Source organism: Vulpes vulpes, chromosome 9, assembly GCF_048418805.1.
Source record: "Vulpes vulpes isolate BD-2025 chromosome 9, VulVul3, whole genome shotgun sequence".
Classification (NCBI taxonomy): domain Eukaryota; kingdom Metazoa; phylum Chordata; class Mammalia; order Carnivora; family Canidae; genus Vulpes; species Vulpes vulpes.
This window is the reverse complement of record NC_132788.1, coordinates 99928897-99956437: the sequence shown is the minus strand read 5'-3', so window position 1 is coordinate 99956437 and position 27541 is coordinate 99928897. Positions and strand designations below refer to the sequence as shown.

General features: G+C 47.9%; 1 protein-coding gene across 3 annotated transcripts; it reads right to left on the bottom strand.

Moving 5' to 3' along the window:
- Positions 1–19: 19 nt before the first annotated feature.
- Positions 20–27541, bottom strand: AKAP8L (A-kinase anchoring protein 8 like). Of its 3 annotated transcripts, XM_025989752.2 has the most exons (15): positions 27408–27526; positions 22030–22104; positions 16903–16935; positions 16540–16597; positions 16357–16437; positions 14040–14493; positions 13843–13939; positions 13690–13760; positions 13257–13320; positions 12225–12333; positions 10638–10779; positions 10442–10547; positions 10077–10207; positions 490–585; positions 20–407 (listed from the first exon to the last, which is right to left on the bottom strand). In XM_025989752.2, the coding sequence occupies exons 1-15, from the start codon at positions 27418–27420 to the stop codon at positions 93–95; spliced, it is 1845 nt and encodes a 614-aa protein (XP_025845537.1). In that variant the 5' UTR covers positions 27421–27526; the 3' UTR covers positions 20–92. The 3 variants fall into 3 exon arrangements, 2 of the variants coding, with proteins under 2 accessions (XP_025845537.1, XP_025845536.1); XM_025989751.2 differs by having other exon boundaries at positions 16357–16597; positions 27408–27541; XR_011994460.1 differs by lacking the exons at positions 20–407; positions 490–585 and adding an exon at positions 3621–3751 and having other exon boundaries at positions 7687–10207; positions 16357–16597; positions 27408–27541.

Below are 27541 nucleotides of genomic sequence, written 5' to 3'. Positions count from 1 at the left end.
CAAACGAAGGAGAAAGAGATGGGACGGGAAGAGCTTTATTAGGCTCAGCTTCCAGCCTTGGGCACGCGGGTCCTGCCCGCCCGGGGCCCGGGTTACGGTGCGCCCCCGCCACCCTCCTCCTCCTCGTCGTCGGCCTCCACGTCGAGGCCCGGAATACCGCGGATCTGGCGCTGAAGCGCCCCGCCCAGCAGGGGCACGGCCTCCTCCTCCTCCTCGGGGGGCGGTGGCGGTGGCGGAGACGCGGCCCCGGGGGCCGGCTCCGGGGGCACGGGGGGCTGCGCCGGCGCGCCCTCTGCACCCTCCGCGCCCCCTGCCGCTTCGACCAGGGCGCCCTCGTCCAGGGCGCCGCCCTCGGCCTCCTCCTGTTCCTTCTCTTCCTCGGGGCTATCGGTGAACGGGTTCTCACCCTGTGGGGAGGGAAGCGGACACTGAAGGGAGCGAGGACCCGTGGGAGCCGGAGGCCGGGGGCCAGGGGCCGGGGCACCTCACCTTCAGATAGCGCTCCAGCTTCTTGCTGATGATTTTGTTGTTGAGGATGCTGCGGGCTACCATGAGCGAGGACTTCTTGGACTGCTCCATCATGAGCTGCAGGCAAGGCAGGCAGGGCTGGAGAGGCTGCTCTGGGCGCCAGAAAGCCCCCCTCCCACACCCCACTAGATCTGCGGAGCCCTCCCAAACCCCTGGGCTCAGCACAGCCAAGCACTCTAACCACGTGATGTAGGTGTACAAGTGTACCTTGGGTACAAGCGTAGGGCCACTCTACAAGCACGGAGCTAAGACCTGATCTGATCTTTGCTCGAATGCTCCATTCTTCCACACCATACGTACTGTATGTAATTGATTAAAGACATATGTCTTTACAGCTGTACAGCAGAAATCTGATGTGCTTACATAAAAACTACAAACAGTGAACAAATTAGGAAACCTACTAAAAGCCAAAGTTGCAACCTATTATCAAGAAGCCAACTGCCCATACGCAAAGAACTCTTTAGAATCAACAGGGAGGATATGATCTGGAATACAAATGTCAAAGAGTACATTTAAGTGAAATACCTCCTTTTAACCCAAGAATTCCGAGGATGAAGAATTATACCCTAAATGGCAAGGGTGAAGAGAGGGGTCCTACCCTGACGGTGACAAGGTCAACTGTTAACTTTCTGGAAAGCAGTTTGATAAAATGTATCAAAATTAAGTTTGTCTCAAAAATTTGTCTCACTAATTCTTTACAAGAATAAGAATCTATCCTAAGACTTGGAAACATTCATGCACATAGTTGCAGAAAAACTGGAAAACACCTAAAAGTTCTGTGTAGTTAAATAAATCATACATTCAAAAGAACACCATGCAGTCCTTAAAATAGGGCTCATTTCTGGGACCCCTGGGTGGCTCAGTTAAACATCTGACTTCAGCTCAGGTCATGATCCTGGGATCTTGACCCATGTGGGACTTTGTGCTCGGCAGGGAGTCTCCCTCTATATCTGCTCCTCCCCACCAATGGTGCATGCGCTCTCAAATAAAATCTTATTTTAAAAAATAGGGCTTATCTCCCTCTGTGTGCTGAGAAAGGCAGTATGCATAGCATGCCAGAGTTTTTTGTCTGGAAGGATTTACACTGAAATGCTAAGTGGTTTTCCTCAATGGTGGAAGTACAGACAAATCTCACTTTTGTCAGTATGAAGATAATGTATATATAAAGCCACAAGCTGGAAGATGAAGGCTATTTCTGTTGGCATGGGGGAGCCCCACCCCCAGGAACCCTACTGCCGCATCCCAGCCAGCTCTTTATATCATCCTCTCACTTGCCGTTTCTATTCTGTTTCCCCACCTTCACTTTTTCTTTACTCATTTTCTTTACTATTTGGGGAAAATAGGGATAGTCCTCATACATGCTCAAAATGAAACAAGTTAAAGATGCACAATTAGGATGCTAGGTCAGATCATTTTGTCTGCAGCTCATCACTTGCCAACACATGATCCTGTCAGCAAAGATGTACATGCAACTCCCAAGGGAAGCCCACTTACAGGGTTTCCAGATTTTTGCTACAAGAACCAAACGCCACCAGAATAAACTTAAATACTTCCATGTTAGTGCTACCCAACAGGTTCCCCAAAGTGATGGTGTCTCAGTACTCTGCAAAAAAGTTGTAGTACGTTGTAGTAGTAAGTCGGGCTTCCTCCACCTGTATTAAAACAATGTACTTATCCTTTTGCCTCCTCAGCAGCATCAGATGTTCCCACTGTTGGGTACTTTTGCAGTTGAAGGAAAGAAAATAATGTATGCATCCTCTTGTGGCATTTCCCTGCCCACCAGCGAATCTGAGAGATCTGATACGCACATGGGGCCACCTGCCCAGCATTTCTAGGAGGTCATCTTCTCCACGACCTCTGGGTTTCCTGGCTTGCTCAGGAAGGCTTTCTGCAACCTCAAGGTAAACAATCTAAATTTTGCTCTTTTATTTTTCACATTTATTATTTCTGGAATTTAAATATATTGCAGGAGATTAAAGGTCCAGCTTTCTTGTTCAGAAATTTGTGAGATAAACCGGTTTCTCCATTAAATTGACATACAGGTCTATAATAATCCCTTCTCCACAAATCTGAAATCCAGAAGGAAAAAGTTTTCCCCTAAAACTCCATTGTGTTTTTGAGCCATCTTTATTTATACCACTATATAAGTCATTTGAGGCATTACTGATGGTTCAACTATAAGTCACCTTCCCAGGTCCCACCTAGGGATGTTAGTGATCATCCTAAGGTTTCAGATAAGGAACCTGTGCTGACTTTGATAATTACTAAGTTCCAAAACATACTGGGAACCTTCATTAGACTCTATTCTGGTTCCACCACTGTATTACTATGCCAGTATCGCTCTTCGTTTTTAATTGCAGTGGCTTTGAAGAAATATTTTATCTGCTAAGCCAATTCCTTAAACTCAACTATCACTCTTTCTATAATTTTCTGGACTGTTGTTAGACTTTTAGTTCTACAACACAGGGCGCCCAGGTGGCTCAGTGGTTTAGTGCCACCTTTGACCCAGGGCCTGATCCTAGAGACCTGGGATCGAGTCCCACATCAGGCTTCCTGCATGGATCCTGCTTCTCCCTCTGTCTGTGTCTCTGCCTCTCTCCCTGTGTCTCTCATGAATAAATAAAATCTTTAAAATAATAATTCTACAACATAAACTTTAAATCAATTTCTCCAGTCCTCCTCCCCAGAGTATGATGGGAACCCCCATGAACTATCCACATTAATATGAGGAGATGTAGTGTTTGTTTTGCTCTGCTATTAAGTCTCTATGAAGCACACTATATATTCCTTTATTCATTGAAGTCTTGTTTCCTATCCTTGGAGTTTAAGATCCCATACCTTTCTTCTTAAATCTATAGTCCTAGTTATTTTATATACTTTGTGGTTATTTGTGAGTATATTTTCCCCCATTTTCATTTCTAACTGGGTTATTACCAGAATGGAAGCTATTGCTTTCTGGTTATTATCTTGAATTCCACCCTTTATCAAATTCTGTTATTAACACCATTTTGTTGGAATCATTCAGCTCTTCTAAGAATATAATTTGCATATAAAGTTTCTTTTCTAGCATTTCATACAAATACTGTTGCTAATTTTTCTTTCTTTCTTTCTTTCTTTCTTTCTTTTTTTTTTTTTTTTTTTAAGATTTTACTTATTTATTTGAGAGAGAGAGAGTGTGAGTGCACACAAGCCAGAGGCAGAGGAAGAGAGAGAAGCAGATTCCCTGCTGAGCAGGGAGCCCAATGCAGGGCTCTATTCCAGGACCCTGTGATCATGACCTGAGCCAAAGGCAGACACCTAACCGCTGAGCCACCCAGGCATCCCTAAAAGTTTTACTTATAAGTAACCTCTACACCCAACATGGAGTTTGAACTCAACCCCGAGATCAAGAATTACAAGCTCAATGGAGCCAGCCAAACACCCCTACTTAGCACTTTTATTCTTTAATAATAGAATGTATGGTTTCTTTGTTTCTTTTTTAAGTTCTTATTTATTTATTTATGAGAGAGAGGGAGAGACAGGCAGACACAAGCAGAGGGAGAAGCAGGCTCCATGCAAGGAGCCCGATGTGGGACTTGATCCCGGGACTCCGGGTTCATGCCCTGAGCCAAAGGCAGACACTCAACAGTTGAAACCACCCAGGCGTCCCAAAATGTATGGTTTCATTTTGGCATTATCCTTATCCGATTATTGGAACTAAGGTTAAAAAAAAAATCTTCCTTAAAACACAACAGAAGATAGACTTCCAGTATGACAACTTGAGAAGCTACATGGACCTGCTCCCTGGTGAAACTGATAAAGACTATAGAAGAACACAACCCTTTAAAGTCAAGGGAAAAGGTCCTAAGGACATACAGCAAATGAAGAAACACTGAGCAAGGAAAAGCTACTAAAACTCAGTAAAGATTGTGAGTTGTGGTTAAAATATGACCTGTTGCTTCCCTGCCTTCCCCAGCTCAGTGATGGAAACCCCATTCCAGATGTTGCAGCAAGAATACAGGGCTCCGACTCTTCCCAGAAGGATGGAAGGGTTCAGCAGTTCTCATCTAGCCCCTAGCTACCTGCTGCTAAAGCTAGGTTCTAGGAAGGTTCAGCTCGGAGGTGGGGGTTCCCTTCTTTTCTCCTGTCCCCAGACTTCTGGAATGGAGACTTTGCTGAGAATACCAGGTTTCATACTGCTCTTGCTCTGGCTTATTCATAAAGCAGAGGTCTCATGCCTTGGGAGAGGCAAACCAAACCAAGATCGGAGGATAGCTAATGACCCCTCTCCCGAATATCTCCTAAAGCAGCAGATGCTCAGGAATAAGCATTCTATAGTCCCCAGCCCAGCTCCAGAGCACAGGCTTAGGTTTTACCCAGGCACAAGCCTTAAAAGTGAGCTTCTAAATCTTTCCAGAAGAACTCACTTTATTCGAAAGAATGTAAGGAAGTTCAAAACAGAGGGCTCTCTCAAAGCAGTAGAGGGTGTGGGGAAAGCCAATTAAAAGAAGACTAGTAGATTTGATACCAACATAAACTAAACCATCAGCTGCCCTCCTTACCAGAGACCAGTAAAACAGCTAAGAGCCTCCAGGGCTCAGAACTCTTAAACAATGACCTCAAAAATAATCCTATAAAAAGAGACTGGATTTAATTGATTGGATCAGATTAGAGAGCAATTTAATGCCTCAAGGCATTGCTGAAAACAAGACAGCAATCAGCCAACAATTTATGCAGTTTATAATAGTTTAAGTGTAGTCTGGAAAAGAAAAAGAGAACCTTCTCAAAACCACTGTTATCCCAGGCTGGCTGTGCACTTGCCTTGCCCATGGCTTCCTCTTCCAAGGCACCCTAGCAAAGGCTTCACATTGTAGGGATGAAAGAGACTTCAAAAAAATAATTTGACTAGACAAACAAATACAGGAATAAGACTGGGGTGGAAAGAAGGAAAAGGCATGATCATGACACTTTTTCATCAAATACAGAATATCAGTAAAAAGACAAATTATAAAAAACAAAAATAAGTAAGTCTTGGAGCTAGAAAGTACAACTGAAATGAAAAATGCACTAGATGGGGTTGATGGTAGATTTGAACTGGCAGAAGAATTTGAGAATCTATAGATTGGTAGAGATATGATCTGAAAAACAGAGCAAAGGAAGAAAAATATTCTCAGATAACCTTGGGACATCACTAGATGACCCGACATATGCATAATGGTAACACCAGAAGAGGAACAAGATGCAGAAAAAAAAATATATGAAGAAAAAATACATACAAACTTGCTAAATCTGATGAATAAGTCTAACCTAGAGATCCAACAAGCTCAACAAACTCCAAGTAAAATAAATACAAAGAGATACACAAAAAGACTTATCATAATGCTAAAAGCCAAAGACAAGGGAAAAATCTTGAAAACATCAAAAGAAAAATGAATCATCACTTAAAAGGGAATCCCAATAAGGCTAAAGTTTGGCTCCTTATGAGAAACAAGGCCAGAAAGCAGCAAAATAACTTATTTACAACATTCGGGGTGCCTGGGTAGCTCAGCTGGTTAAGCATCTGCCTTTAGCTCAGATCATCCTGGGGTCCAGGGATGGAGCTCAGTAGGGAGCATGCTTCTCCCTCGCCCTCTGCTGTTCCCCCTGCTTGTGTTCTCTTTCAAATAAAGTCTTTAAAGAAAAAGTGTCACCAAGACTTCTATGCCTAGCAAAGCTATCTTTCAAAAATGAGGTGAAATAAATAACATTCCACAATCAAGAATACCTGAGAGAGGGCAGCCCGGGTGGCTCAGCGGTTTAGCACTGCCTTCAGCCCAGGGCCTGATTCTGGAGTCTGGGGAATCGAGTCCCACATCAGGCTCCCTGCACGGAGCCTGCTTCTCCCTCTGCCTCTGTCTCTGCCTCTCTCTCTCTCTCTCTCTCTGTGTGTCTCTCATGAACAAATAAATAAAATGTTAAAAAAAAAAAAAAAAAAAAAAGAATACCTGAGAGAGTATGCTTCCATACCTTGTAAGAAATACCAAAGGAAGTTCTTCAGGCTAAAAACAAGTAATGCCAGACAGTAATGTGAATCCATGTGAAAGACAACAAAGGTAATTATAAAAGAGACACTATATATATGCAGTTCTTTGCCAGTCTTCTTAACTGACTTAAAGGAAGTTGTACAGAGCAATACACACACACACACTCTTGTACTGTTTGGCCTATAACATAGAAATATAACATGTTTGCCAATAACAGCACAAAGGTGGGGGGACTATAGCTGTATTGAACTGATAAGGAAATGAATACAGGTGATAACTTAAATCCACAGGAAAAACCCAAATGAAGAGAACCAAAAATGAGAAATAAGAAGGCTAAGATAACAGAAGCTAGAAGCTAGGAATATAAAATTGCTCTTTCTTCTGTCAGCTTCCTTAAAAGATATAAAATTACATAAAGTAGTTATGATCCTGTATTATACTATTGCCTTTTTGTTATTGGGATTATAACACATACAGATAAAAATTGTAGCAGTAATAACACAAAAACCTCCTATGTAAAGAGAGGTATATAGGAATAACTCAATCCCACTGCAAATAAGTTGTTAAATCTGAAGAAGATTCTGAGAAGTTAATATATGTAAGGTAAGGTCTAGAGAAACCACTCAGAAAATAATGCCCAAAAATGTAGTGCGTGTGTGCGCACGCGTACACAAAACATTAAGGAAATTAAAATGTTACACTAGAAAATTAAAACAGTAAAGAGGGAAGAGAACAAGAGATGTAAATCCAACAATCTCAGTAATAACGTTAAATGTGAATGGACAAGTGATCCAATCAAAAGAGAGTCAAACTGGATTTAAAAAAAAAAAAAAAAGAGCTCAAAAGATCCAAATTAAAAGAGCTAAAACTTATAAAACTCTTAGGAGAAACACAAGGATAAATCTTTGTGACCCTGGATTTAACAATGGATTCTCAGCGATGGCACCCCAAGCACAAGCTAACAAACGAAATAAACTGGACTTTATCACAATGAAACTTTTGTACTGTAGACACATCAAGAAGGTGAGAAATCAACCCACAGATTGGGAGAAAATGTTTGTAAATCATAGATCTGATAAGGGATTTGTGTCTAGAATACACAAAAAACTTGTTTTCAAGATTTTATTTATTTAGGAGAGGAAGAAAGAGAATGCACAAGCATGTGTGCATGGCGGGAGGGGCAGAAAGGGGAAGGGAAAGAGAGAGGAGACAATCTCAAGCAGACTCCCACTGAACATGGAGCCCAACTCAGAGCTTGATCTCACAACTGAGATCATGACCTGAGCTGAAACCAGATCAGGAGTTGGACACTTAACAGACTGAGCCAGCCAGGTACCCCTAAAACATATAAAAAAACTCTTTAACTCAAAAAGACCATACAATTAAAAAACAAATACAGGATCTTAATAGACATTTCTCCAACTCCAAGGACACAGACAAATGGCCAACAAACCCATTAAAAGATGCTGAACATCATGGTCATTAGGGAAATTCAAATAAAAAATAAACAGTGGATACCACTTCATACCCACTAAGAAGGCTAGAATGAGAAAGTCATAAAATCAATGCTAGAGAGGTGTGGAGAAGTCGGAATCTGCACACTACTGCTGATGGGAATATAAAACAGTCCAGACGCTCAGGCAGTTAAACAGAGTTACTACTGGATCCAGACAACACCTAGACTGGTACCCAAGAGAAATAAAAACATATGCCCACACAAAAACTTGTACACATTCAAATGCTTATAATAGCATAATTCACAATAGCCAAAAGATGAAAACAATCCAAATGCCTAAACTAATAAACTGCTAGACCAAACATGGTATATCCATGCAAGAGTGTAAGATTAGGCCATACAAAGGAATGAAGTTCTGACACATGTTACCTGGATGAACCTTGGAAACATGCTGAGTGGAAGAAGCTGATTATAGAAGAGACCACGTATTATGTGACTCCATTTATGTGAAATGCTCAGAATGAGCAAATATGCAGAGACAAACAACTGGTTAGTGGTTGCCTAAGGTAGGGGAAGCATGGGGCAGGAGTTGGGGAGTGATAGCTAAAGGGCACGGGTTTCTCTGAAGTGATAAAAATGTTTTATAATTGATTGTGGTGATAGCTGCACAACTAATATACTAAAAACTACTGCACTGTATGGCTTAAATGGGTGAACTATATGCTATAAATTATATCTCAAATGGTGACCGAAAAAAATAATTAGAAGCTTTCCATTCATATCTATAGTCTGGAATCTTTAAAAATACAGTATTTAAATTGTACTCAAATCTCTGTAAACTAATAACTTCCGGTGCTTTCTAACTTGCAAGTATCTTCTGTCTTTTGTCACCTAAGGAATCCCTCTATTAACAGCTATGGCTTTTTCTTTTTTCAAACTTTTTCTAGGATCAATTTTGAATTTATGTTTTACTGGCTATCACTCATTTCACCTGATTTTCCACATTTTGATACCATGCACCATCCATCCTCTGCAGTCTGCTCTATTCCTACCCCGTTTATCAGCTCCTAGTTCCAGAAACTGGTGTTGGCAAGATCCCCACAAGATTTCCCACTGTTGACAATCAGTGCACTAAGATCAGAGATGAATTTGATGGCCATGGACAAAGGGTGAAAAATGCTATTTCAACTACGCTCCCCAGACTGCTATAATCTGCACATAAATCCCCTCCACCTCCTTCAGGGTCATGGCAGTCAAGCCTCTCCAGGCCTAGATCTGGTCCTGGACCTCTCAGCTCTACTGCCCAGCCCGTCCACCCCGAGTAGACCTCTAACAGCCACCTTCAGCCTAGTGGGTCACCCCTCAATCAAAACACACCTTCCCTGGCTTCTTTGCTAGGCATTGAGGATACACTGGAAAATGCAACCGAGTTTGTTCATCTTCTTGCCAGGCTTGCTCCTTTCCCTGTACCATATCCCTACCCCCTTATCTTAGCAGCTGCTCTGTCCACCTAGGTCCCCAAGCCAGAAGCCTGAGACATCCCAGACTCCTGGTCTCCTGGTCACTTCCTTAAACAGACCCTCTGTCCAGCCTTTCTCATCACTCCCAAAGTGAGGGCCCTCCTGTATCTTGGTACTGCAGCAGTGCCTTGTGCGCTTCCTGCCACTACCCATCTCACTCCACACCAGGTGCCATATCAGCTCTAATCCCCTTAGTGCTCGGCTTAAAAAACTGCTAACAGGACTGAGCCCAGCCCTTCAGCCCAGGCCCCATGAACCCCTCCTCTAGCAACACTCACACTGTATAATTCTTGTTGGGTTTCTGAACCTATTTGGCTAGTGGCTCCTATGCACAACACAGAAGTTCCCGTATCTCACAGCCTTAAGATCCAATTCTAATGCCACCGTCTCCCAGGCAGAGTTCCCATTTCCCTCCCCTCGCCCTGTACCTGCACTGAATACACTGTCAGAAATGTCTATGTCGGCCTGCCCCACCATATCTCCTGCAGTACCTCATGGGCAGAGGTCATAACCCCAGGACCTTCCCAAGTCAATCCACAGGATGGTAGAAGGACACTGGTGGCCACTCACCCTGCGGTTCCGGTTGTGATCCATGGTCTTGAGGTGCTTCTGGATGATCCCAAACTGCATGGGAATGAAGAGGTCACAGGCTGCACAGTGGGCTGCCTCTACCTTCTTCACAAAATGCTCCATGGCAATTTCTGCAGGGGGGAGAAGGAGGGTCACCACGAGTTCCAGGTGCCTGAGACAGACCCAGCAGTTTAGGGAAACCACCAGACCAGCTCCTCACCTCACCCTGCCATTTCCACGTGGGCCTGAGGCTGTTCTCACTGACCCTCCCTGGGGGAACAGAGGGGTGTCGTGACCCCACTCTGAAAACCAGAGGAGGGCAGGCTGAGTCTCTGCCTGCTTGGAGTGGAATGGAACCTACTCACCTTGGGTAAGATCCTGGTCTCTGTAGATCTGCTGGATCAGACCATCAAGGTCCTCCACGGTTTTCCGGAGTTCCTCTGTCTTCTTGGTCTTATTGGCGACATATTCCTGCCGAAGATACCGAGGTTTATGCAGCTGCTCTGTGTTCCTAGGGTTCTGAGCAGCTCAGAGCAGCCATGCTGCTGTGCCAAGGCTCACCTGCAGAAAGTCAGCCGTCTGCCTGGGGAGCTTGGTGCCTACATATTTAAAGTGCTCCTTATGGAACTTGCTATCGAGGTGGCTGGTCATCTCCTCCTCATAGAAGGTCCGGTATTTGCAGAGAGAACACACAAACTGGATCCTGCCACAGGAAAGAAATGCGGGGCTGAGGCCTCGATGGTCCCAGGGAGCAGTGCTGCTGCCTCACCCAACCCAGCTGCGAGCCCTGAAACAGGCCTTGCTCACGGGCCTCTGAAGTGCGGTCCCGGCAGGGGGACAGGCTAGGACCAGTGGGGCTGGGAGCAGAGGGACAGAAAGTCTGCAGGCTGCAGTTACTGCAACGTGGGGGACATGGGAGGAACGCTTCCTTCCCAGACAGGAGGCTGAAACCTGAGGCAGCAGCTGCTGCCACAGGCAAGGAGTCGCTGGAAGGCTGCCGGTGGGCCTCTCTACCAAGGCTGGGCACGAGCGTGTGCATTTGGCCCAGCTGGGGACCGGAAGGAAGGATGCCCTGGCGTGAGCCAGGTGGCCCTGAGGTGCAGAGTGGAGTACGCAGTCCCGAGGCAGGGCCCGAAAAGGTGCTGCATCTTCCTTCTGGGTCTGGGGGACCGAAAGGCCCAGCCCATCCTCTGCTCAGAATGCTTGGGGGTGGTGTCGGGAGGGATGGGAGGCAAGCAGGCCTGGGCTCCTGCTGCCTCATCTTCCTCTTCCAAGAAGAGACCAGTCTGAGCTGGAAGGAGGACGCCCGCCTGGCCTGCCAGAGGGCAGCCTGGAGTCACCTGAGCGAGGTGCTCTGTCTGGGCCTGGTGTCCACAGCAGAAGCCCGGGGTCTGGGGCCTGGGCTGGAGCAGGCCGCCGTGGCAAGGGGCGGAGGAGGCCAGCCGCCACCGAGGCCTCGGGGCGGGTCCCTACCTCTGCCGGACGTCCTTATCTGGGCCACGGGGTCAGCTTTGTCTGGAGAGCCCAGGGGCCGGGCGCCGGCGAGGCTGAGGAAGGTCCAGCAAGAGCAAGAGTCTGAGGCGGAGGAGGAGGAGGCAAGCGCCAGTGCGGGAGCCCTGAGGGCAGACAGACCCGACCAAGGGGCGTGAAGGGCTCAGCCGCAGACAGGCCCGGCCTGACAGGGCCGGCGGGCAGGGCAGAGGGCAGGCCCGAGGCTGCCACAGCCCACAGGTGCTGCCATCTCTCCTGGGCGCGGCGGCGGCCTCTTGGCAGCTAGCTGGGGTGGCACAGGCGCCTTGGACCTTGAGTCTCTGATGAGTTGGCCCCCTCCCGCAGGGGCATCAGGCCCCCAGTGCACCTCGGGGCTCGTGCGCCGAGTGACCTAGCGCTGGAGCTTCTGGGCAACGGTGCCGAGCAGTCGGGTCTCAGGTCAAAGACGCTAGCGGTCGCCAGGCGGCCGCAGTGGGGCGGGGAAGAGTCAGGCCTTGGGAGCTGGGCCTGGCGGGAAGCAGGGTCCATGCACGGCCGAGCAGGTGGCAGCTCCCGAGGGAGGCCAGAGGGCGGCGAGGCGGCAGAGCTATGGCCCTGCTCTCCAGGCGGCAGCCCCAGAGCGAGGCAGAGGCAAAGGAGTGGAGGGAAGCTGGTTACCTTTCTACCATGCGGTCTCTCTGCCGCTTTTTCTGCTTGTCCTGGCTCTTCTTGCCTGCCTGCAACTTGCGCTTGATCTGGCCACTATCATCCTGGATGCTCAGGGCCCCTGTGAAAACAGAGGAGGAGCACAGTCACTGGCTTGGTTCCACCAGGTCGGGGCAGGCCCTGGGGCCTCTGGCTGGATCACCCGCCTTCTACACCAGACAGTCCATTCTGCAAGCAGCCGTCTGAACAAGGACTCTGGCCATGAGCAGGGCTGGGCACCCTGGCCTGGGCCATTTTGAGCCTAGGTCCTGAAGAGGAGAGGAACAGGCTGACCCCACCGCTCTCCAGAACACCCATACTCTGCTGTGGGCCACAGGGAGGCTGGAAGGTAAACAGAAGCCGTCTTGGAGGGGACACTGGCACAGGTTCAGAGGGGCCAGGTAGCGGGATGCAGAGAGGCCATGGCTGAGGCCTACGTGCAGCCCGCAGAGGTAAAGAACCCAAAGCTCACAAAGCTTAGCCCACCCCCCACGGCGCACCGCGGCAACAGTGGGCTGAGGCTGGATTTACTGTTAGGTACCTGCTGGCGCTCATCACTCAGGTAGGGGGACACGGACTCCCAACAGGGGCTGAAGAAGCACTAAGGGAGAGGACACGCAAACCAGAGCCGTAAAAACTGTGAGGGTCCCAGCTTGGACACCAGCCACCGAGTACTTGGAAGTGTGCACTACTGAAGGCCCTGAGGGCAAGGAGGATGCCTGTGCTTCCCGCCAACTCTTTTGCTTGCTGCCCCCACCAGAAGGTAAAACCAATGTGCTAGGCAGGGGCCAATGCCACTCATAGCCTGTCTGTGAAGAATGGTGGAGGTAGTGGGGATGGGAAGGGGGCAGAGGAACAGAAGCCCCCTGCCAGCACCTGCCCAGCCCCACAAGGGAGGGCCCATACTGGCTACATTTCTGTCTCAGCCCTGCCCTCAGCTGGGTCCCTCCAACTGGGAGCGCATGGAAGAGCCTCCCCAGCACCCAGGCCACTCAGAAGACTTACCCTTTTCTGCATCCTCTTTGCCTTCTTCTTTGCCTTCTTCTTTTCCCTCTTCGTCTTCTCCTTCCTAGGATACCATTTGAAAAACCCCACATTAAAGTGTTTATAGTTGTTTATAATGGCTCTGAATGATAAGGCCCTGCTAAGTGCCAGGCACTGGGCCAAGAGCCTCCCCCCCCTTCACCAGCAGCCCTCACGTAGGGGGTTCATTCTACCATTTTCCGGGAAAGAAACCTGGCTTCCAGCTGGGTGGCCTGCTTGCAGCCTGTACTGTTTCCACCAGACCTCCACCTCCCTGTGCTGGGTACATGTGCATGACCAGGATGGCCCATGGCTCCTGGGGAGCACCCTGCTCTGTGGCATAGGGGCTCAGCCAGCCTACCCTCCTCCCCAGGCCCCGCCCACTGGCAACACATGGAGGAGCCCAGCCACTTACTGCTCTGGAGCCCTTCTCCACAGCTTCAGTGCCTTCAGTGCCCTCTGCGGCTTCCCCCTCAGTGCCCTCATCTGGAAAAGAAGAGGAGACAAGCTCAGCCTGGGAGCCCCATGGGGTAGGGGGCGGGAAGCAGCAGCCTACTGCCCAGCTCACCATTGTCTGAATCACTATTATCTGAGCAGTCCGTCCGGGTGGCTTTACTGTCTGGCTCATCAGGACTGCCGCACTGCTTTCTCTTCTTCTTCTTGGTCTGGGGTTGGAAAGAGGGAGCTGGGTCAGGGCAGGTGGCTCCATGCCTCTTGCTCCACCCACTCAGGGGCCAGGAGGGATGAGAGGTCTCCTCCACTCACCCGGAAGTCGGCTGTGGTCCAGGTCTTCCAGGTCCGCCTCATCTGCTTCATGCCATTGCCAAACCCGAAGCCAAAGCGGGAGCCACCTGGGAAGGTGCCCCCGCCACGCATGCCCTGGAACATGCTGTACTCAGGGATGATGTTCTGAGAGAAGAGGGAGGGCAGCCGGGAGGCACCAGGCATGCACTGGCCCCGGGCCCCCATGGGGTCTTCCCACATGCGCCCATAGCCCGAGGCCATCGGCCGGCCACTCCTGGAGTCCCGGGCCCAGCCCTGAGCCCGTGGGCCAAAGGTGTCGCTGCCACGCATGCGGAACTGGTCACGGTAGGCATCGTACTGGCCCTCGTAGGCCATTTCCATCTCAGGGTCAAGTTCGCCATAGTCGTAGCCTGACCGGTATAGGTCGCGCTCGCTCAGAATGGCCCTCGAGTCACAGGCCTCATAGGAATCATATCTGCAGAAGCAGGTGGCAAGCATCAGGGACGCCCTCAGGTTCCACTACCCTTGGGTGGAGCCTACTGTTCCTGTCTATCCCCAAAGCTCCCAGTTCTGGGGACAGGAAGTCGTACTCCAGCACCTACACCACCCTGTCAGAGACGCTTAATGTTCAGGAATGCCAATAAAAAGGCCTCTCAGGAGCCTCTGCACCAGCTAGGGGACTCAAAGAAAAACTGACAATAGGGTGGAGAAGGTCTCAGAGCGCATCAGCCTCAGCCCTTCGGAAGTATGTACATATCTGTGGTAGCCAAAATGCTCAAGGCTATTCCTCAGGGGCAGAGCCAAGCACCCCAGCTGTCCTGTGGCATATGGGCAGTCAAGCATACAAATGCTTGTCCAACAGGGATAATGATGCCCACAAGAAACCCTGTGCTGGTCTCATCCCTTTTGGCTGAGGGAACTTCGAATCTCCCAAAGGACTTCACCACCCAACAGGCGAAGGGAAACAAACTGCAGAGTGCTTCCCAGGAAAGTCACTGAGTTTGCCCAGGGACTAGAGAAAAAGCTCTATCACATTGAACCCTCCATAGCAACTGGAAAGGCAGGCCAAACTTCCCTCCCAGGAGAAAGAGAGCACTGCAGAAAGCTCTTCTAACTGTGGACGCAGCCCACATACCCCTAGTCCCTAAACCCACACATCTTACAGGCATAGGGGCCCCTCCTGGCAAAGCCGGGCAGCCAAGAAGTGCCAGCAGTTGTGGGAGAAGTAGCTAGCACTACCTAGTTGTCACTCCCTCCCTCACCCCTGCTCCCCAGTTCTAGGCTATGGCAAGAAGGTACACAGGCAACTGGCACCAGCAGCGACAGGGTCCACACAGCCACTGAGCCAAAAGCCAAGAAGCCAAGCCCCTCCTGCCTTAAGTAGCCTCAGCTTTGAGTGCAGTGGCTGCCAAGCATGAGGTATGTCTGGGGATCCCTACCTTTTTACTTGCTACAGTGTCAATGCATACAAGTTCCTTTGGCAGCCTCTGCCCCCCCAGTGGCCCTAGGACCTCATCTGAACCCAGCAGTGCCTGGCTTGACTCATCCTTACTCTCTGCTCTCTTTTCATCTGTCAGCTAGAGCCATTAGACTGCTCCACACCACCTTGTGCTATCCTCACTGAAACCTCTCACTAGGGCACAAGGACTTCTGAGCCAGTACTAGTTTAGACAGTGACAAACAAATGCCCACAGCATGATGCTGTGGAATAAGGTAGATCTAGGTGGCAGGCCCAGCTCCACCAGCTATTCCTGGGTGCCTTCAGGCAAGAGTGTGACCTCTTGTGCTTCAAGAATGAGGACAAGAGTTCCTCACAAAGGTGCTTTTGAGGCCCAACAGGCACACATTCGTCAAGCTCAGAAGAGTGGCCTGGAAATGTCCAAATTTTCTCTCTTATGTGGGGATAGCCCAGCTTGCTGTGGTCAGCCCCAAAGGCTCATCATCCTGTTTCATGCCCAGGCCAATCTGTCCTGTCCCAACACTGTGTGGGATACAAAGTCTCATGGGAACTCCAAATGGCTGTCTCCAGAGGGAGGGGCCACTTAACGGTCTGGTCCTGAGTAGAGCCATTCAGAGGACATAGTGAAGCCGGCCCAGTTGGAACTTGTTCTTCCCCCTATAAGCTGGGGGGAGACTGGACAGCAGGCAATTGCAAAGGGCAGGGAGGGGGCCCAGGCCAAAGAAGGGAAGCATAGCAGACCCTGAGCAGTCTTTAGGAGCCCCCAGCAGCAAAGCGAGGGGAAAGGCAGCAGACACAGGAGGCAGGTCAGAGAGGGAGGTGCCAGCAGGCAGCAAGCGTGCCAGCAAAGCCTCAGCCCCTGGGCAGACACCCACTCACCTTTCTCCACCTGAGCCGTACATGCCTCCTTGTATCATGTCTGTCTCCAAGTGTGGCACCATATCTAAGCGCTGGTTAATTCTGGACAAAACGGAATCGGCACTGGCGCTACTCGCAGCACTAGGGTTTGCATTTGTGTCAGAGCTAGGCATTTCCCAAGAGTTTGAAGTGGCCATACCATACCCATAGTTGGTGGTGTTATCCTGGCCATAGCCATAGCCATAGCCATAGTTCTCGTAGCCTGCAAGGAGAAACACAGAGACAGACGGACAGAGATGGCAGGGACAGGGAGAGGAGAGGCAGAGGTAGAGAGACAAACAGAGAAACAAGAACATCTGCTGTCACAGAGACAAGCTGGGGACCCTAGCCACCGGAGGCTGAGTGGGGTCCTAACCACAGAACCTCCTGTCAAAGAGTAGCTGGCCCCAGAGTAACCGGGGCCCCCAAAGGCACCTCCCAATATGCTCTGGGCAAGCCAAGCAGTGGCAGAAAACACACAACCAGTCCAATCCCAAGGGAGAGAACAATAATCATGGGAATACTTGCCTCTGTTAGTCCCAGAGTTCCAAGTTCCATATCCTATAAAAAGTAAAAGCTCAATTACACCTACAATTGATTATAATACAAAAGCTTAATTCAAGTACAAATGAAGGCTATGATTCCCAGTATCTGACTGGTGACAGAAGAGCGAACCTCCCCTGAGAAGCCTTGAGCTTAAGAGCACTCCATAGATGACCCAGGCCCTGCCCTGCCCTGCCCTGGTGCTCGAACTTCTGTGGCTCTGACCATCTGCTACTAAAGGGGCCTTCCCTTGCCAACACTGCCAGCTGAGGAATTTGGCTCTCATACTCCTCCCCTGAGGAGCCAGAATTAGATTACCCCCACTTCCCGCTAACCACCAATCAGAGGACGAGGAGAATGGGTTCTGGTGCCTCACACAGACTGCGTACAAGAAGTACAGCACAGAGCCCACATCTACTCTGAAAACCGTGTCACTCATATCACCCAAAAAAAGCCATCACAGAGAAACTGACCATCCTAGTTCCCTACTTAACAGGCAAGGCCACCAAACCCTTGGATCTCATGTGTGTGCTATGCTGAAACACACCCACAGAGGTAAGGACAATTCCCATCTTGAGAAAACAATCTGGAACATAGATTAAATATGCTCTGGATTTTATCACAGCACATAAGAAAAAAATTCATTCCTTCAGGAACACAAAGCCATCAAGAACTGACGAACTGCAAAGCCAAGTGGGCATTTCAACTCAAGCAAACATGGTTCCTCCAGGGGAGTCCACCAGAACTCTCCCAGTTCTAATCTCCAGTGAGATTCCAGAGTTGTCTCTTATTCTGTATTGTCTCTACCCCGCAGACACACAGGACCTGCTCATCCCAGGGCAGAGATCAAAGCTCAGTGAGAGGGCAGCATAATGAACGGCAGAGTCCAGCCACAGAAGAGCAGGAGTGTATAAACTTGAAAAGATGGACAATAGGGCCAGGCTGAGGTCCTACACTTGGTTCCTCCTCGATCTAGCACATGAACAGAATGAGGAGGTGGAAACTTCAATGACCATTACATTTCATGCACCAGAGAGCTCACAGAGCAAAACTCCTCTTGGTTGGGAAATCAAAGCGGAGGCTTCTCATTGGTTCATTTATTCAGCAATTGTCATCCTGAGCACACAAAAGCAGAGGCTGGTGGTACTGGGCAATTCTCAAGCCTGGAGCACCATCTATTAGAGACGCTTCTAACTAGAAAGCGGCAAAGGACAGCCAGCAGCAGCAGCCACGTAAGGGAGGAGAGGCAAAGGAGTTCTGACAGGTGAGAAGAGAGGCTGGCAGAGACCAGGGAATACTACACACACAGCCCTGGCAGCTAACAAGAGCCTGGTCACATGGATGTCTGCACCAGGACAGTGGGCACTAGCTATTCAAAAGTAAACAGGAGAGGGAAGCAAAGGCAGAGCTGCTGGGCTGTGCTCATGAGGCCTATATACAGTCCTCCAGGGCTTTAGCTGCCAAAAATCTGCCAGAACAGAGCAAGGAGGCACAAAGAAAGAAGCAGGAATGGGTGCTAAACTCTATAAACACAAGGACAGGCAAGGGGACAGGTAGGTGATGGTCTTGAAACAGGACTTGGAAAGCACTCTCTATGTGCTGGCTGCTATGTCCAGAAGAACCCAGACTCCTGGAAGAGTTTCCCAGCCAGGTCCCTTCAAGGGGAAATTTTTGTCTACACTATGAGGCCTGGGGAGTCCCAAGATGGGCCCCTTCCAACAGAACAACAGAGCTCACTTTCACCTTCAGAGGGGGATGAGACTAGTGTTGACATAGGAATTTTAGGGACATATATATATATTTTTAAATAGATTCTATTTATTTGTTAGGGGGGGGGGGCAGGGGGAAGAGAGAGAGAGAGAGGCAGAGGGAGGAGCAGGCTCCATGCAGGGAGCCTGACACGGGACTAGATCCCAGGTCTCCAGGATCAGGCCCTGGGCTGAAGGCGGCACTAAGCTGCTGAGCCACCCGGGCTGCCCGAGACATATTTTTTTTCTAATAAGAGAAAGACAACAGAAGAAGAGAAAAGTAGATGGTCACAGCAAACAAAAGGTATAGAACAAAAATATAAAACAATGTAAACATCCAACTTCAAGGAAATTATAATCTACCTTCTCAGTGACATACTTCATAAAGGCATCAAAAAATAATCCATTAAGCCTCTGTAGTACAAGGAAATGCTTCTAGCCGTAGGCAAATAAATCAGGATACACAATTCTATCTACCTTTAAATTATTCAACTACTTAAACCAGGAATGCTGACAAAAGTATTAAAATGGTGGGATCACAGTTGACTGTTTCCCAAAATGTTATTTAAATGTTGTTATATTGGGGGAAAAAGTTGTTATATTGCTCTTATAATTTAAGCCAGAAGGAAATATAAAAAATATAAAATTGTCTTTACTCTTTCAGATTACCACCTACATAAAAAACAACAACAACAACAAAAAAAAAAAAAACCCCACAACTCTACGAGTTACAAGAATAATCAAGCTTAGCAAGGTTTATTAGTAGATATATATATATATGGAAAATCGGGATCCCTGGGTGGCGCAGCGGTTTGGCGCCTGCCTTTGGCCCAGGGCGCGATCCTGGAGACCCAGGATCGAATCCCACATCGGGCTCCCGGTGCATGGAGCCTGCTTCTCCCTCTGCCTGTGTCTCTGCCCCTCTCTCTCTCTCTCTCTCTCTCTCTCTCTCTCTCTCTGTGACTATCATAAGTAAATAAAACTTAAAAAAAAAAAAAAAAAAACCTAAAAAAAAAAAAAAAATCAACCCAGGGGATGCCTGGGTGGTTCAGCGGTTGAGCCCATCTGCCTTTGGCTCAGGGCGTGATCCTGGAGTACCAGGATCAAGTCCCACATCGGGCTCCCTGCATGGAGCCTACTTTTCCCTCTATGTCTCTGCCTCTCTCTTTCTGGGTCTCTCATGAATAAATAAACAAAAGCTTAAAAAAAAAAAAAAAAAAAACCCGGGATGCCTGGGTGGCTCAGTTGGTTGAGCACTGTGATCATGATCCCAGGGGCCTGGGATCGAGTCCCACATCTGGCTTCCTGCTCAGTGGGGAGTCTGATTCTCCCCCTCCTTCCCACTTGTGCTCTCTCTATCCCTGTCTCTGTCTTTCTCAAATAAATAAAACCTTTTAAAAAACTTAAAAATAGGGGATCCCTGGGTGGCTCAGCAGTTTAGTGCCTGCCTTCTGCCCAGGGTGTGATCCTGGAGTCCCGGGATCAAGTCCTGCATCAGGCTCCCTGCATGGAGCTTGCTTCTCCCTCTGCCTGTGTCTCTGCCTCTCTCTCTCTCTCTCTCTCTCTCTCTCTGTCTCTCATGAATAAATAAAATCTTTTTTAAAAAATTAAAAAATAAAAATAAATTGAATGACATTGTATTGATGGATCAGAAAACTTAATATCGTTAGTATGTTAATTCTTCCAAACAAATCTATAGATTCAAGGCCACTGGACTCAAAATCTCAGCAGGAATTCTTACAGAAATTGACAAACTGATTCTAAAAATTTATATGCCAAAAAAAGGGGAACTAAAATATCCAAGTCAATTCTGGAAAAAGAATAAAGCTGGAGAACTTCAATTAACTGACTTCATGACTCATTATGTAGTAATCAAGATGGGCTGGTACTGGAGGACATTCAGATACACAGGTGACCAGAATTAGAGTCCAAAATCAGACCGCCCCATATACAGTTCAAACTGATTTTCAACCAAGCTGAAAAAAGAACATTGACCTATACTGCACACTCTATAGAGATACTAACTCAAAATGGATCACAGAACAGATGTAAAACATAAAACTAAAAAACAAAAAAAACAAAACAAAAAAAAACATAAAACTAGGAGGCACCTGAAAGAAAACTCAGAAGACAATCTTGGTGACCTGGAGTCAGGCAAAAATTTCTTAGATGTGACCCCCAAATTACCATATACTAAAAAGAAAAAAAAGATTGATAAATAAGACGTCTTCAAAATGAAGAACTTGTGTTCTTTGAAAGATACTACTGATGAGAATAGACAAGCTACAGGCTGTGAGAAAAGATTTGCAAATGGCACATCTGCTAAAATGTTCCTGCCCAGACTATGTAAACCAGAGGGAAAAGAATACAAAAAAGCTGTGTAATCTGGGACTACAGTTTGGTTAGAAGGGATGAGGCAGACAGGGCAGGATAGGGAAGCCATACACACCAAGTTTCTACTTGTTTAGGAAGTATCGGATACCTTCTTACTCAATTTCAGAACATTTTAAGTCTCCTTCTCCCCCTGGGACTAGTTGCAAATACTTCAGGAAGCTTACAACCATTTATTCAACGACTCCTGAGATAATGCCATGGTGTAGGCTCAGTCTCTCCCCAGACCCTAGTAGTACAACAAATTCTCCATCTGAGCAAGCAAAGTGTTATCCTTATTAATTCCAAAGAGGGCTCTTCATGAGGTCACAGACTACATGGTCACAGATCACAGAAAGACTAGCATTTATTGGCAGGCGGTTAGAGGTTGCCAGAACATACCAAGAGAACATCTATGGATTCTGTCGAGTGGCTACTTCTGAGTTAAAGATTTAATGCATCTGACCGTGACTGAAAAATCAATTGGACATTTCCCCTCTATCCTGTGTGAGAAGCCCACTGGCTTGAGATGGTCTGACTGATGGTCTCTAAAAACCCTGCTAGACCCAGGGAGGTAGCCTCTCTTACTTACAGGTCCCACACAGTAGAAGCTAAATTGATGGCTTGGTTTCTGCTCAGACCAATCCTCTGGACTTTGATTGGCCACTCTCCTTCCCAGGCCCTCAAGGGGATTTTCTGAGGCCAGACCTTTGTCACAGACCATATGCACTTCCAACAAGATGTTCCAGGATCAAAGGAATCAATCATTTACAGTTCCAAGAACTCCAGCTTGCTCAGTAAGCAGACATCTTTCCCATTACTGCCTCCAAGGGAAGTACTAGCCATTCCACTGGTCCACCACACCGCTGTCTTTAAGATTGCATTTGGACCAGCAGACAGTGAGAGCAAAGTCAAAGGCAACTAAGATACCAGCTTGCTCTGCCACTAGAAGGCAGAGTATTCACCCTCTGGTTCCCCGGGGACCCACACTTACCATAATCACAGGTGGGCTGAGCGCTCGTGTCTGAGTAGGTCGACTGCAAAGTGGTTTCAGATCCCTGGACAAAGCCTAAATATATGCACAGTGTGGTTAATTTCCCAAAACAAGCCACATGGAGATGACCTAAGACTGCCCTTCAGTGTAAACTGGCTGGCAGTCCCTCCCCTCAATGGAAAGCCTCCAAGAACTACAGCTTCTCAACACTTTAATTATACCTCCAGAACATATTAGCCAATTAAAAGACAGGCTATATTTAACTTGCCACATTAGAAGACCTGGATAAAAATGTTCATACATTTTAAATCAATATTCAGTTTCAATAAATGAGTACCCAAATTATTCAGTTAAATGAGGAAAATACTTATATCAAATGACAGAAAGGTGAGTGGCCTCCAATTCAAACAAGGATGGAAGTTGGTTCCGAACAATGTTAGGGCAAATAATACCCCTTCCCTTCCCCCAAATCTGAAACTGAAACTGCTTTGTATTTTTTAGTTTTCTCACAAAAACCGTGTACATTACGATTACCTCTCGAAAGCAATTACTTGGGGGTGAGCAGGTTTTCACCGAACAAATATTATACATAGTATGCATATTATTTCCTATTTTCTCAATTCTCAAAACTATTTCTCAATTTAAAATGAATTGGTACCAAGTAAGGAAAACTTGAACCTCTATCAGAAACTTTTGCTCTTAAATGATGAATCCTGACACTATATATTTTTTTTATAATAATTTTATTTTTTATTGGTGTTCAATTTACCAACATACAGAATAACACCCAGTGCTTATCCCATCAAGTACACTCTCCTTAAAAGTGCATTTACAGGGCAGCCGGGTGGCTCAGTGGTTTAGCACTGCCTTCAGCCCAGGGTGTGATCCTGGAGTCGGGGAATTGAGTCCCTAGTCAGGCTCCCTGTGTGGAGCTTGCTTCTCCCTCTCCCTCTCTGTGTCTCTCATGAATAAATAAATAAAAAACCTTAAAAAAAATAAAATTACATTTACAAATATTTTAAATGATTTACCCTTAGCACTGAAACTACATACCGTAAGAGGCAATTATTTGCTTATTCTCATCAGATTCAATTCATGACCTAAAAATTAAAGCCAGTGCCTTTAATGCTTTTTTTCAACAAAAGTATACACCAAGTGCCTCTCCTGGGGTAGGCATTCACATGTTGACAGTCTCTCTAGCTCCTCTCTTAGGACCACAGCAACAAAGATGACCATAACAGCAGCCAACACTGAACAGGTGTTTCCCCTGCAGGGTGCTAAGAGCTTTATCTGCATTATTTTACTTCATCCTCAACACAGCCAACAAAGGGGACAGGGCCAAGATCCCTTACCCTGTAATTCCCAAGTCCAAAAAGGTCTGAAAACCAAGTGTTCTCCTCATATGTGGTGCCAACACTCATTGTGGGGCAAAAGTAACCTGTGAGGACATTAGGATTTTTCTTTACCCAACATGGTATAGAAATAATGCATTTAATTAAATAATGCATTTAATTACTGCCCTAGACCCCAGTGGGGGTGTTGTGGAATGCCCTCTCAAGCTAGAATTCCAAAATATACCCAGCTCCAAGGGTTTCAAGTAAAGAACAGCAGAGGCACACTGTCTTTACTTCCCAGAGGAGGGATCAGAGACTGAGGCACTGGGGAAGGAGGAAGATAAAAGTACCCACACTAACCTTTTTTACCTTCCCTAATTAAAGAGGGTACATTATAATGGACTCCCTAAGGGACCCAGGACCTTCCCAAGAGGTCCGCATCCGAAATACTGAATGCATGCTTTGGATGATTCACTTTGGGGAGGCCCAACAGTGTAAAAATCTGTACCCTACACCTACCTTCTCCACTGTTTGCTCAACTAGCTTCCGGAAACCTGTTTGTTCAGTAACACAGCCACCAGCAAAATGGCTCCAGCCTTTAGGTAACCTGGCTTATACACGTTTGCGGCTGCAGCTGGAACCACCACACCCTGCCAGGAATACTAACTGGAACACAACAGAAGAGCTACAGAGCAAGAGATCTAGGTCTATTGAGGGGGGCCCTCGTTCTTCCCTGAGAAAAAAGAAAGACAATCCACTAAACCTTCAGAGATCAATGGCAACCTCTGCTCTAGTTCTGTCCTTTCCATGTTAACATTTTGTTCCACAATACTGTCTATCTCTAGAACAGGAAGTTATGCTTCAATTGTGAATAAATTCTTGTCTGGTTCATGAATCCTTCTCTTTTTGGTTTGATTTACCAGCCTGATCAGCTCTGGGTGAAAAAATAAAATAAGTGTTTGCCCCTATAATTACACCATGGATTTATGATAATTACACATCATGATCCCTCCTTCCCTCTTAGTCTGAAAGACTGTGACATCTTTTCACTCAAAAATACAGAAAACTTCTCCATTTTCTTCTTCTTTTTTTTTTTTTTTGAAAGGGAATCCTTTGAAGAAATGGCTAAAATGACTAAAAACTAGAGGACAACTGGAATGAGGTTAGGTTGACTCCAACCTCTACCATTTGGTGGTAACCAGCCTCCAAGATGGCTTCTACTCATTCTTGCCTCCTGAAATTGCTGTCCCTTCCCAAACTAACAGAGGTAGCAGTGTAACCAATAAGATTGCAGAAATAACTCAGTAGGACTTTTAAGGCTTCTGCCTTGCTCTCTATTAGATCATCCACTCTGGGGACAACCAGCCACCATGCTGTAAGGACCTGCAAGCCCACATGGTTAGGAACCCAAAGCTACTAGCATCAACCTGCCAGCCATGTGACTTAAGAGTCATCTTGGAGATGGATCCTTTAAGCCTCCATCAAGCCTTCAGATAACTACAGTCCCAACTGACATCCAAAATGTAACCGCACGAGACATCCCAAGCCAAACCATTCAGCTAAACTACTTACACATTACCTACACACACACACACACAAAACTGTGAAATCAATGTTCTTATAAAAGGTTTGGTAGCATCTGAGGGCCTGATTTTAGATTTTTCTGTCCTGTTTTTCTATTGCTCCCATCCTTCCCCGTGGTGTCAGAGATGGAGTCCCCTTCCCCGAGTACACATAAAGTGACTGGGTTCAAAAGCTGGACAAGTTATTGAAAAAATTACTTATTTTAATCACCTCCCATGCTTAATAATAATGGTAACATTTGCTTCAAGGCCTCCAGAACTCCTTTTTTTTTTTATTTTTCTTTTTTTCTTTTTTTCAGAACTCCTTCTTAAAGGCAAATTGTTTGAAATGTGACTTAAGGGACGCCTGGTGGCTCAGTTAGTTAAATGTCAGCCTTCAGCTCAGGTCATGATCCCAGGGTCCTGAGACAGAGCCCTGCATTGGGCTCCCTGCTCTGCGGGGAGCTTGCTTCTCCCTCTCCCTCTGCTCCTGCTCCCCTTGCTTGTGCTTTCTTTCTCTGTCAAATAAATCTTAAAACAAACAAACAAACAAACCCAACAACATACAAAGCAAACAGTGAAATGTGACTTAAATTTTTTTTTTCTTTAGTGGTCTGCTTCTTAAAAGGGAAAGACAATATAAAGCTGCTGTGGTTTTCAGTTGATTAAGATCAAGGAAAAAGTAATCATTACCTCATTATCATGGCTCCCTCAGCAAACCAAGAATTAGAGCCTACAGGTCTGGAGTTGAAATTCAGATCTGGCCACTAACTCAGTCTCCTTGTCCATAAATATAAATTCTCCATTATTAAGCTACTCTATAGCACCCAACCATTCACCTTCTATTGTTGTTGTTGTTTTTTTTTCTCCCCAGCAGTTCTGCTCCTGAAACCAAAGAACTATCTTCCAGTGCTCACTAAGACTTGGTGAAAAGGGTTACATCTCAATTCCAGAGATGTCAGCGACTACCCTAGTGACTTTCCTCCTGAACCAGAAAGCTACAGAAAGACTGGGGCAAGGTTGTCCAACTTTGGTACTACTGATATTCTGGGCTGGATAATTTATTTGTGGTGGGGGCTGCCCTGTGCATTAGAGGATGTTTAGCAGTATTTCTGGCCTCTATCCACTGGATGATGGTAGCAACTCCACTCCCAGAGGTGACAATTAGAAACATCTCCAAACGTTGCCAAATGTACTGGGGGGCGGAGGTGGAGGGAAGAATCACCCTTGGTTGAGAACCACCGGCCTAAGGGATGGCTCCTTGAAAAACTAGGATTCTTGCCAAGCTCCTCACCTGGGGGCCAGAGGAGGGAGGCCTGGCATCACTTCCCTGCTGAGGCCAACATAAAGCAGCCTAAGGAACAGCCCCAAAGGCTCCAGTTCCATTGTCAGACCCCAACATTCCAAGCAGAATGTAGGTAACCCGGCAACCATACCTGCTCAAGCCTAATTCTCCCGTCAAATGGGGAGGCCTCGTCTATGGCCCCGGGCTGAGAAGCTTCCTGTGTTACTGCCAAGGCAGACGCAGGCGTGCTTTCAAATTCCCCCACAAGCGTCCAAGCATAGCCCAGGGCCCCCTCTTTGATCTCATCACCCACCTTCCCCTTTGCTCAAATCCCACTGGCCTCGCTAGCTGATCTAACCAGACGGTTTCTGCTCCTGGGCCTGTATGTCGATGGCCTCGCGGGTTAGATACCTTACCCCCTTCATCCCACTCAGGTCTCTGACTCAAACGTCACCTTTATACGTGGATCCCACTCACCCCCACCCCACCACTGCCCCTGAGCAAGCCCCTCGGCGTCAGATCGCCGGGGAATACATCCTACGTTCATTGGTTTCCCTGCTAAGGTCCGCCCCTAAGCTGCTAGAGGATTTCCTGTCCATGTCTCCGCGCCTGTTCAGCACCTGACACCATGACTGCGACAGATGGTGAATGAATTAATGGGGAGGCCGGTCATTCCTCGCAGGGCTCACGCTCGGCCCCTCGGATCCTCCGCTCCTCGCCCGGCGCCTCTCCCGGCCTAGGGCAGACAAAGGGGCCGGGGGGCGGGCAGCCACGCATTCCGCAGGGAAACTGCGCGGGGGAGGCTGCGGCAATGGCGACGGCGGCCCAGCCCTCTGACCCCTGTGTCGGGCTGAGGCCTGAACAACGGCGACCTGGGGCGTCTAGGTCCGAGGCCGGGCCAAGCGGGGAGGCGATGCGCGCAGAGAACGCAGGTGCGCAGGCGGGGCCCTCGGACACAGGCGCCAGAGGGCAGGACCTCGGGCAGCCGCGGGCCGGGACGCGAGGCCAGGAGCGCAGAGAACTGAGGCGCCAAGGCGTGAGCCGGGGGAACCAGAGGCGACGGGCCCGCGGCGCCATTTTGTGACCGCAGAGAGGGCAGCGTCCGGGCCCCGGGGGAGGTGAGGGCGAGCCCGCTGTGGCTCTGGCGCGTCCCTGTCCTTCCCCCGCCGAAGCCCAACCCCTACCCTGCGGGCCCACCTGTGTAGCTCATGGTGGCAGCGAACACTGCACCCGAGGAGTCAGGCAGCTGTCCGACACGTCCGACGCCGGGGTAGCGGCGACAGTCCCCGGGGCCCCTTCTAACACAGCCGAGCCCCACCCCCCGCCCCCAT

Excerpts from the sequence above, each read along its gene's own strand:
- AKAP8L (XM_025989751.2), bottom strand. Across the intron at positions 10,780-12,224 it reads AGAGACCGCATGGTAGAAAG|GATCCAGTTTGTGTGTTCTC; the intron begins GTAACCAGCTTC and ends TTCCTGTGGCAG. Across the intron at positions 10,208-10,441 it reads AGACCAGGATCTTACCCAAG|AAATTGCCATGGAGCATTTT; the intron begins GTGAGTAGGTTC and ends TCCCCCCTGCAG.